Genomic DNA, 12518 nt, shown 5'->3' on the forward strand with positions numbered 1-12518 from the left:
ATAGTAACACGTCAGACAGCCGGAGTATGACCAAGCCGGAGTATGACCGGCTCGACCGATCGGTTGTTACGTGTCAATAGTACCGTCCCTATGAACGTTCGTAACTCGGTACCATGTTGGACATGGCAAGAGGGCTCGCACCATGTTGGACATGGCAGTAGCGGGACTCAGTATCGTGTTGGACACGGCAGTTAGAATTATGTATGATATTATTATGCTTTTCTTACTGAGTCTGTCGACTCACAGATCTACGTTTATGTGTAGGTAAAGGCAAGGCTAAAAGCTGATGGACCGTGAGCGAGCTTGTGAGGAATGTACATGTCGGGGCGGTTAGGCCTGGAGCGTACGATCATCGGGACAGCGAGGCTGATTTTTGTAACTGGTCGTTAGACGACTTTTATTTTGTATATCAGTTAAACAGTTAAATCTTTTTGTAAATGATTTTATTATCGGGATCCCGAGTCTTTTGTAATATTATTTTATAAGTTTAATTAAAAAGCAAAATTTTAATTAATCACGTTTTTCTATAAACCTCGTTGATTAGCAACGAGCTGCACAGTACGTTTAAAAATCACGTAATACGCCTAAGTTAGTTAGGGTGTTACAAGTAGTCTCAAAGTGACCATCCTTAAATAGATAAGCCATGTGATAGAAGCTGGTCATGGATAAGATTCAGCCCAAAAGGCATTCCAGTTCCTGGTAAAGATGTATAGGCAGTATTCAAGAATGTCAAGTAACAGAAAAGCATCAGGTTCATATATTCTAGAATCAAAGAGAATATTCCAGTTATGCACTATAGGATACCTCTACAAAATCCATCAAGTAGTCAAAAACAAGATATTAGAATGTCATACAAAACAAGAAACATACCCAATCACCGCCCAGCTCAGAATTGATCTCACTTGACTTGGCATCTCACTTGACTTGGCAGTTGTTATTGATAACCCCAAGAGAATCTTTGCTTAGATTAATTGGCAGCCTTCTGTATTGTGAACTGAAATTGTTGGAGCTGATCCGTACAGAGCATAAATACATATAAATAAGAAAATGCATTTATTAACATTTTAGGAATATACTTGCAACTGATTCTCAACATAATATAAGGCCTCTGGACCAAACCTTGTGAATCATAACGTTTAAAAGCACAAAAGGTCCAAATTCAACCATTAAATCATTAAGTTAGTTGAGGGAAAGATAAATAGATAACTGACATTGCACCTCCACCCCATTGCAGTTTACAATCTCAAAAGCATTATAGGAAAAAAAGCATTGATGAGCATGAATTCCACATCACAACAGATTGTTTCTGGCACAAAAGATATTCTACTTACCCTAAATACAACTCCCATCTTAGTACATTTGTCAACAGTGATGTTATTTACTTTACCTGAAAATGAGAAATTATGATAAACTAAATGCGACTTCTCATGTAAGACAGAAACTATAAACCGTGTAAATACACATAAATTACCTTGAAACCTTCAAAATAGAGTCTTTTCATCCGAAAATATGCACAGATTGTTTTGAATCACAATTATCAATCACTAAGCTTTTCTTTCCAATTTGATTCTCAACAACCCACCTACAAAATAAACATCCATTTGAAAACATCATAAACTGGCACAATCCCTATACAAAATAAATCACCATGTAGATGTAATAATACTCACTTATGACCCATTTCAAGTTCTAGTTTTGAGGCCCTGCCTTAAAAAATGAAGGTGCACTGGTGCGAGTCTCTTTTTCACCAGAACCAACAACACCAGTTCTTCCTGCACAGTTCTTCATCTTCATATCATCAGTAACCTTTCTCAAACCTACAAACAAATAGCAATCAGGCCAATACATTCCTAAAGCAAACTTAATAGATAAAACCAAAGGAAAGAGGCAAAAAAAACATAACAAAAAAGAAAATTACCAAACGTCACAGGCTTCCCAGAATTAATTTCTTGGAAGACAGCAGACATCCCTTGCTTACAACCTGTTGATGATGATGAATGAGAAGATTCAGATGTAAAAAAAGATGCTGGCAGAGAGGAGGAGGCGCAGGAGCACTGGGTCTAGGAGCTTTTGACGAAGCAGCAGTGACTGCTTTCCCAGTAGAACTCCAAACTTGACCCAAAGAATAATTACTTTTAACATAGTCCCTCAAACAAGGTAAATAAAGCTCCAGGGCTTTGGCGCATTCTACATGGTTTGGGTATTTGCTTTTGTACTCTACAAGAATCTGAATTAGAAATGCCATGTTCATGTATAGTCACAAAACTCTATTGTCATTGATGAAGCACTACACATTTTTTTTCTTTTTCTTTTGAAGTATTTAGTACACAGATTACTACCCAAATAATGAAGAGGTCCTAGGTGCAAACATGAGACCTCTACCTTACCCCTACCCTCCCTCACTACCCAGCTAGCCTCAGTGGTATAATGAAGACTATACATGAAAAATGTCATGTGTCACAAATGCTCAAAGTGGTTCTGCATTTAATTTGAGATAGGATTTTTTTTTTTCAATTCATCTCTAAAACATTACCAAAGATCAAAGTAGATGTGCAGTTTCAGACTGATCAAACAACTTAGGAAATAGCTGTGATAACCCACAATATGCTTCACATATGTGCTCTCTACAATGGATAAAATTAATTAAATCAATTCAGCAATCGAGTTAATGTGTGAAGCCTAGGCGCTCCATCTCCAATTGAAGCTATTGCTAAATGGAGCCAGAGTAATATTAGGGAAGCTACCCCCAATGTGGCAGCTTGCTTTTGATTTCAACAAAGAGGTTTTTCCACGAAAAATTAAAAAAAAAAAAAAAATCAACATTGTTAGGGCACATTTTGGTTTTGCAAAGGATGGTGGATCTGTATTCTGTAAGTAAAATATAATACAATAAAAAAACATCAATTCTTGTTTTTTTTTTTTCAATCATAATTATCATTATAAATATATCTATTTGTACAATCAAATCAACTATTAAGTATTTTTTATCCTAATTATCGTTGAAAAAGAAGAAGATAAAAGCAATGTTCGTACTTGATACAACAACAACAACAGAATTAACAATCATTCAATCAACCAATATATATGGAAAAGAAAAACTATGACTTTTCTCCATCTCCAAGCAGATTATATATATTTGTGGAAATGGCAATTATGCTTGTTACTACTGCCAAGACTATCATTATTGTTGCCATGATTTTGTCCTTTCTTGTGGACACACCATTAACATTCCTGTAAAATGATTCGAAATCAAAACAACACCAACAAAATAACTTGAACATAAAAATGAGCATAATGTCATTCCAAACAAAGAGTGGGTGAAAAGAAACGATAACAAACCTTACAGCAATAGCACCAGGAAAGATAAAGCCAAGGCAAACTGCAGATGTTGACCCCACAAACTGAAAGAGATACCAAATGTTTGGGAAGGCTATGGCTGCTAAGTATGAAAAGACCAAAAGAGATATTGTGAGAACCAAAAATCTTTTGGTGTCTGAGGCCAAAAGGGATTCCTTGGGGAAGAGAAATTCATCTATATTTGCTCTTAATGGGAAGTTCAAGAGAGGGAAAACCAGCATCAGATGGAGTGCATAGCTCAATCGAACCGCATCATTAAGCACTGCACCAGTTGGTGTAGCAGAGCTTCTATCGAAATTGACTAGTAAGTCTGGCATGATTGAATCTCCGAAGAGTAAGTAGCCAAATAGGCCGATGGCGAAGTAAACTGTTGCACAAAGAACTAATGCAATTCGGACAGCTAAGAGCATGTCTGATGGTTTGCTTAGCTCAACACCAATTGGATGAACTGTTCGAATTGGTCAGAAAGAATTAGCACAATAATTGCAACCTATATATGAACAAACATTTGGGGTGCTTCTTGAATGTTATTTACCATTAAAATGAAAAGTGAAAGCTGCTACAATGATGGGGACAGCAGTGAAAAGGTCAAAGAAGGATGTGTGTTCGTCTAGATGAGGTATTAGTTTTGGATCCTTGGTTTTGCCTTGGACAAGTGCAATTATTGCCATCACAGTACATATGCCAACAAAAACCAAGGCAAGAAGCACTGATACGAATGAACTGAACTTCAACAATTCTGACAAAAATAGCCATAACCCAGATGAAAAAGTCAGCAAATTCAGGCAAAAACTTCTGAAGCATAACCCAATTCAACTTTATTCAATATGAAGTAACAGAGCAAAATTGCAGTAGGTTTGACTGACCTACACGCCTTAGCAAAACCAATGGAAGCATAACGAAAACGACAATGACTAAGATGGAAAATTCGCGAGAGTTCCACCAATGGATGCCAAACCATTCTCGCAAAACTCCCAAGTGTACAGTTCCTCCAGATTGACTTCCCGAAAGTACATCCCCTGCAATTAAAAATGCAAAAGCATTCATGAACAACACGATTACCACAAAATCTTTCCACATATATTAAATCTGTGATCGTCATGTGATTTTGCTCATAGAAATCAAATTAAGGGTTGGGCTACTTGAATTTCTGATAAATGGGTATCGCAGTAAGCATAGAGACTTGAAACGAAACTAAACAAATCCTAAATCAGAACAGCCCAAGTTTCTATTACTCATAAGCTTGTCAATTGAAGCATACCGATAATGATGAGGTAAATTATCAAACACCCGAGATTAGTCACCATGACACAAACTTGGGTAGCCACCGAACCGAGTCGGCCAAATGACTCGTTCATGACTCCAGCATAGGTAATGGATTCGCCGGACTGCGTAAACCTCACCAAGAACTCCACTGATACTTCAGCTAATAGACCGACAATGACAATAAGTGTAAAAGCGGGTATTACTCCGATAACATTAAGAGTTGCCGGAATCGACATGATCCCAGCACCGATTATGGTTGTGGCGATATTGAACACAGCACCAGATATAGACGCATGATTCGCCCCCTGCGTTTGCTGTTTCGGAAGTAGCGGAGCTTGTGGTTCAATCGCCGGCGACATCCTCCCGAGTCCAATTACTTTCCCTTATTATAAACTTTAATGCTTTTTAGTCCATATTCTCCCTCTATATATAATGGATGGCCCAGCTTTGGGGCAGTTTAGTTTACCAAGATGTCCATTGACGTGCATAAGTATTAAGCTTGTTCCTGTGAGGGTAAAATGGGGAGAGTAGGGTTAAGGTCAAAAGAAAGTGCCTTATCGGTTTAAAAATCTTTGTCATCTACAGCCCTGATACGCTATACATACAAACAGTTAGCAATTACACTTGAAACTATTTATAATGTTTGACCATATATTCAGATTGCCAGTCATAAATATAAAATATTATTATTTAAAATAAGAACAAAAAGATGAATTAAAGGGAACGTGTACATCCATATCGTGCACGCAAACTAAAACTAATATCATTTTTGGCACTAAACAAACCATTTCTATCAACCAAAAATGGCAAATGAGAGTGGCCCTTAAGACTATTTATATATTTAATTTTCGAGTCGGAACTTTGTATTTTTATGGTATAAAACCTGTTTTTAGTGTAACATTTCACATAAATCAAACTTAGAGATGGGACTTTAACCCACCGTCCCTCTTCATGAGTTCATGGTACATTCTTTTTTTGCTTTTATGAGAAGAAACTCAATGGGGAAAAGAATAATAATTAACAGTCAAGCGCAAGCATCAGTGTCTTGTATAATATGGGCAGGTAAGCTTGCCAATGGGGCAGAGGGCAGGGGGCAGGGAGATATGGTGGTTGGATGGAGATGTGTGCTTATCCAAAATTTTAGATATTTTCTTATTTTTTACAAGAAAAAAACATACATGTTTATTATTTTAAATAAGATATTTTTTCATTATTATTAATTTATTGTTGAGAGAAGCAGTTAAAATCTGAATTATTGTGTCTCAATCTCTATATCACTGTTCTGTAACTTTTTTTTTTTCTTTGATTAAAACTTGCCTTCATTGAAAACGAAAAAGAAAACTAACGAGTCAGATGTCTCCCACAACAGGGGGTGACTCCCTAAAACCAGAGATGTTTGGCACAACCGATTCTCTCTGGCTTGTGAGGCCAGGAAATCCCCCAAACTATTCAAATTACGGGAAATAAAAAAAAAAAACACAACAGAACTAAACTTAGAGGCAAGTAACACAAACACTTTATGAAAACTCGGTACGACTCCCATGTTGGGTTTTGTGCCCTAAATAAAACATATTTCAATATAATCAGATTTAGTACTTATTAATAAAGATCAGAAATAACATTTTATGTTGCATGGTTCACATGATTTATTTCATATAACGTATGAATTCTATTTAAGTCCAGAACATATGAATTTGTTAAAGATTATAGTGTTGTCAGCACAGTGGAATATAATCTTAATTATATGTTCGAAAGTTTATTCCCTGATTTGTCAGTTCACTGGATTTAGACTGACATGATAATCAGCGATAGGTATTCTTTCACCTTGGATAAGTGTTATGTCCTTTCCAGGGTATTGGCAAAGTTTACCAGTATCGGATGTATGGAGTATACATCAGAAGGGGCCGATATTGAACTTTGATTAGATATATTAAAATTTATCGTAATATCTATCCAATTCAATATCACCTGTTGATCTTAGATCAAATGATCTTAATCCTGATATGATTAGGTTCGATCTCAAGAGTATTATACATGTTCTTTGATTTGTTAGTTAAGCCTACTTTTGGGTCAGGGTGATATGTACATTTTGGGAACATGATAGTATAATTGAGTGGGAGCGCTAACTTAAATATGGAGTCTATAACTTCTATAGGAATTTAGAAGTGAAAAGATGATATCCTTCGAGCTTGGCTAAATAGAGATAAATGGTGGAGATCTCATTTCACTTTGCTGAAATATCATTTATACGGAGCTAAGTGTTTTAAGGATAAAATACATTGAAGGTGTAACGGCAATTTAGTGCTTATTAAATGTAGATAATCTATTAGAGGGTCATTGATCATATTAGGATTATAACAACGGATAACTAATAGCGTATCTATATCGTGAAACATATAGAGCGTTCTATATGATTGAGAGTGCAATTCCAAGTTCTAAGTGTGGATTCAATAAGGAATTAATAAGTTAGGGAATTTACTTGGTAAATTCGGTTCGACTTATAGGAAGCTCGGTTTATATAGGCCCATGGTCCCCATACTAGTTGAGACCATACTGCTTGTAAGACTCAGTTAATTGATTTTGTTTAATCAATTATAATTCTAAATTTAGACTATGTCTAGTTTATGAATTTTCACTAAGCAAGGGCGAAATTGTAAAGAAAAGAGATTCTAGGTTTATTTATTGATTAAGCGACTTTATATGTCTAAATTAATAAATATATTAAATAACAATATTATTTAATAATTATTTTTTAGTTATTAAATAATTAGAATTGACATTTAAATGGTTAAATTGGAAAATTGGCCTTTTTGAGAAAATGAGATTGAAAAATGACAAAATGGGAAAGTTGCAAAGTGAGGCCCAATTTCCTTATATGGCCGGCCACTATGCAAGCCTTTTACCATTTATTTTTCTATTATTTTAATGTCATACAATTCTAACCTAAACCTAGTTGGCATTCTATAAATAGAAAGTGTTGGCTTCATGAAACGGTGACTTGCATATTGTTTCTTTCAGAGAAAAGCCATAGCTGCCCCTCTCTTCTCTTTTCTTCTCTTCAATTTCGAAATAGCCTTGAGTGAATGAGTAGTGCCCACACACATCAAGTGGTATCTCAATCATAGTGTGTAAGACTGTGAAGAATCCAAACAACAAGAAGGAGAATCAGCACCAAAGGAAGGAGAGAAAGAGATCCAGGTTCAGATCTTGATGATGCTCTGCTACAGAAAGGAATCAAGGGCTAGAGATCTGAACGGAATGAGTCATTATATTCTGCTGCACCCAATGTATGGTTTCCTAAACTTTATATGTGTTTATTTCATTGTTTTATAATTCATATTAGGATGTTAATGAAACATACATGGTAGTAAATCTAGATCCTGGTAAAATATTTCCAACAATTGGCACCAGAGCCATGGTAATGATTTACTTTCATTAAATATGAATTAAAATGATGATATATATTGATCTGGATGGTTTCATGTTGATCTGTGTGTTATATGATGATTGATTGATGCTTGTGAAATTTTATGAAAAATAATTGAATTTTCATTTCTGGAATTATTTTTATTGGATAGTTTGGAAAAAATTAAGCAATTTAATTTTTTACAGAACTTAATTTCGATTTTATTTGAATTAGTTATAATTTTTTGAAGTTTTGAAAAAATCGGGGGTGGTGACACACCCTTGTGCGCGTGGCTGGCTTCTGGCAGCACCCTTTGTGCGCCCAAGCAGCCCCTTGCGCCCAAGGATGTGCACCTGGATGGTGTGCTTTGCATACCGTCCGTACACCTCAAAGTTTTTTCGTTTTTCTTCGATTTTTCATGCTATTTCATGAAATTAACTTCCGATTTTTTGTGTAGTTTTGTATTTTGATTTTTACTTTTCATATTTCAAATCTAAAATTATCAGAAATAAATTAATTTGATTTTTTTTAAAAAAAAATTAATTTTAGATATTAGTGTAATTTGAATTTGAAAATAGGTAAAAATCTATTTTTGCTTACTTCTTTTCTTATTTTTTAAAATTTGATTATTTTATCATATTTTTAAATCTAAGGTCAGATATTAAATTCCTTTTATAAAATATTCTATTTTAAGTAATTTGACCTTATTTAGATTTAAAATAAGATTACTATAATCATGGTATTTTAAAAGGAAATAAGATATTTTTACTAACTTTTAAATTTTGTTATTTTTACTTAAATTAAATTATAAAATCAGAAAAGGGTATGTATTTATCATTTTATTTTATTGAATATTTAATTTATAAAATAACATGAAAATTTAAAAGGTGGTTAGCAATTTTTTGAAATGATATTTAGGTTAGTAGAAACCTAATTTTTTCAAAAATTGTAGGTTTAATTTTAAATATTATTTTATTTTACTTAAAACTGAAAATATTTTTTATTTATTTATTATTTTCGAAATTAATATTTTAAATTAAATAAATCCTACATCCAACTGGCCAATCTAACTTGTTGCAGGAGTATGTGTTTTAGATTGTTTGTAAGTTTTTTTTAAAACCTATTATTGCTTGATCTAAATTTCCATGGTTAACTTGTTGACAGATCCAATAATCTGATTTTAACCCATGGTTCAATTGTCAATAGGTCAAGTAAATAATTTGTAACTGGTAAATTTTACATTCTTCTTTCATCTGTGTATGACCTAGTAACATGATAGGATCCATCCAAATCTGTATGCGTGTGTGAGCTTATATGTTTACTTTATGTTTATATGCATATAGGTTGTTGCTAAATAAAATGTCACACCATGATAGATTTTATTTAGGCCCATTTAGTTTTTGTTTCTATTCAATTAATAACAATTGTTCATTTTAAGGTTAAATTCCTCTCTTTTGGGCCTTGTGTGAGAGTTGGGGGCCAATAGAAGTGGGTACGACATACTGAACCCAGCTCCCCCTCACATGAACTACCCCAATTGTAAAGGCCCATTTGCCTGATTTGGATAACTGTGTTAGGTTAATGAAATTAGTTTAACTTAACAAAACTGATTAGCAACATAATTAACTTTTAAAATATATGAAATTTATTTTCATTTTAATATTTTATAGTTAATTTTAAGAAAAACACTCTTAGTTTAAGATATTATTTCTAGATAAACTATTTGTATTTTTCTTGTATTTAATTCAATAAAGAATTTTAACTAACTAGATTCTTTCTGAAACTTATTTTAATTATTTCATTAAATATTCCTATTTAAGTTATAAATTAGTTATTACTAACTAATTTTTTTCCTATCAACTTAAATTTGAATATCTTTTGAATTTAAAATTGAGCTGAGGAATTCTAAGAGTTGGTTATTGAAGATTCTAGAGATATTTTTTTAAGTTATTAAACTCAAAATGGAATATTCTTAAATTAGGTAGTTACTACTTAATTTTGATATTTAATTAGATTTTATTTAGAAATTTTTTAAGTTGTTTTTTTTAGATTCTTTCTATAACAACTTAAATTAGATATTTTCCAAATTTTGAAAAGATACTTAATTAAATTGAGATATTATCTTGATAGTTATTTCTATGCTAGTTATTATTTCTAATATTAAAATAGGAAAATATCATTGATTGTGAAATTAATTGTTTAATAATTAATTTTGGTACAATCTAAGTTAAGTATAATTTTTCTAGTATTAAACTAGAATTAATAATTAAGTCTCCTCTATACTTAATTATTTATTTCTTGAATTTAATACATTTAATTAAATTGAAAATTTCAATATCTAAGTTGATTTTCATCATGATACTTAAATATTGTTATTTTCATGATATTTAATTAAATAGAAAATTATTTTAAGTTGGAAATTTTTCTTTAAAATTTCAGAATAACTTAAACTTGAATAATTTTCCAAATATATTTTATTAATCTTTTTTTATTATTTTCGAAATTGCATTTTTTTTTAAAATGCAGAAATTTCGAATTTTATTTGAAAAATAGATTAAAGTTGAAAATTATTTATTTTAATTTTGGACCAACTTAAATCAATGATTTTTTCATTTAATGATTAATTAAAATAAAGGAACTAAAATATATTATAATTAGAAAATGAATTAATTAGTCAATGAAAGTCTAGATAGATATTATCTGTTTTGCTTGAAGTATTTTTCTAGTGATATTTAATTAAATAGAAAATCAATATTTAAGTTGATTCCTAATCATGATACTTAAATATTTGAAATTTTTCTTAAATATTTAATTAAATAGGAAAATTATATTTTTGTTGTAAATTAATTTTTATTGATTTTGGGCCAACATAAAATTAGAATAATTTTTCCAAGATTTACTTTTATTTTATTTTAACAAGCATTTTCGAAAATAGTATTTTTATATACTTCAATTTTCGAAATGCAATATATATTTATAGAAAATTTTATTTGAGTTGTAAATTAATTTAAATGAATTTTGAAACAACTTAAATTGAATATTTTTCTAAATATTTATTGGAAATTATTACTAAGATGGAAATAATTCATGTTATTTTCATATCCATCTAAGTATAATTTATAAATATTAAATTAAAATTTATATTTAGAATTTTTCATTCTAAATTTAAAATTTTAATTAAATAAATATATATTTAAAATAAATTGATTAAAATAAATATTAGAAGAAAATACACTTTAAATAATGAGCTTTATTATTATTAGGACATTCGATCTCCATTGTTGTTTTTACATAGTTCTTGTTTTAGTGAGTAATCCTCCCTAATGGAGGAACGTTCATTAGTAATTTAACGCCGTAGAATCTCGAAAGATAATATTATTTGTAAGTGTTTTATATAGATTTGATCACCCTAATGGTGGTGACGGTATTTGACTTACAAAAGTATGAAATAATGGTGGAAGCTCATAAGATAGAATAACCTTAACTCTCGCCTAAACGGGACAACGTTGGATTCTAGTCTTGATCGAATAAAAGGTTGCTAGAATGTTTATCATTTTAGATGAGCTGACAACTCTATTCAATGGATGGTATCACTGACTCTCGCCTAAACGGGACACTGATATCAGTTTGTTGAAGACCTTGGAAATTATTTAGGATTGTATGTTTTAGTATTTTCACTTGTCATTCCTACTTGCTATGTGATTAATAATTTCTGAATTGTGTATGAATTTATATTGAACCATGTTATTTTCTGTTATTAAATTGTAGTTTAATTTCAAATCTTCATTGTTGGTCTAACTTCGTTTGTTGTTCTAATGAGATAAATCCCTAATGGATTGTCAACATTGCAATGGTTGTATACTTAATGTAAATCATTACTAGATTCATGGATGACCTAATCGAAATCTTAAGAAAAGCTAGAAATGTTAACCATGGTTTGCATGTTTGTTAGCTATTCTAAGTGAGTAGGGGTGGACCTGTTGGATATATTTTACCAGGATCTAGATTTACTAACAAGTATGTTTCATTAACATCCTAATATGAATTCTAAAACAATGAAATAAACACATAAGAGTTTAAGAAAACCTTACATTGGGTGTAGCGGAATATAATGACTCTTTCCGTTCAGATATCTAGCCCTTGATTCCTTTCTGTAGCAGAGTATTATCAATATCTGAACCTGGATCTCTTTCTCTCCTTCCTTTGATGCTGATTCTCCTTCTTGTTGGTTGATTTTCCACAGTCTTACACACTATGATTGAGATACCACTTGATGTGTGTGGGCACTCACTCATTCACTCAAGGATTTCGAAAAGTATTGAAGAAGAAAAGAGAAGAAGAGGTTTCGGCTATAGAGAATAGATAGAGGCTCAGTTTTCATCTGACAAAGTTAAGTGTGAATGAGAGCCATCACTATCTATTTATAGGTAACCACCTAGGTTTAAGTTAGAATGATTTGGCATTAAAATAATAAAAAAATAAATGATAA

At 31.8% G+C, this 12518-nt stretch overlaps 1 protein-coding gene and 1 pseudogene across 1 annotated transcript; both read right to left on the minus strand.

Annotated features, from left to right (window-relative positions):
* Window positions 1-302: 302 nt before the first annotated feature.
* On the minus strand, window positions 303-2522 carry LOC133033697 (cyclase-associated protein 1-like; annotated as a pseudogene).
* Window positions 2523-2841: 319 nt separating this feature from the next.
* LOC115705844 (amino acid transporter AVT6C) lies at window positions 2842-5244 on the minus strand. Its single transcript, XM_030633291.2, has 5 exons — window positions 4619-5244; window positions 4224-4376; window positions 3893-4096; window positions 3340-3805; window positions 2842-3231 (listed from the first exon to the last, which is right to left on the minus strand). The coding sequence occupies exons 1-5, from the start codon at window positions 4980-4982 to the stop codon at window positions 3099-3101; spliced, it is 1320 nt and encodes a 439-aa protein (XP_030489151.2). The 5' UTR covers window positions 4983-5244; the 3' UTR covers window positions 2842-3098.
* Between the last annotated feature and the right edge of the window lie 7274 nt (window positions 5245-12518).

The sequence above is a fragment of the Cannabis sativa genome, chromosome 1 (genome assembly GCF_029168945.1).
Source record: "Cannabis sativa cultivar Pink pepper isolate KNU-18-1 chromosome 1, ASM2916894v1, whole genome shotgun sequence".
NCBI classification, from domain to species: domain Eukaryota; kingdom Viridiplantae; phylum Streptophyta; class Magnoliopsida; order Rosales; family Cannabaceae; genus Cannabis; species Cannabis sativa.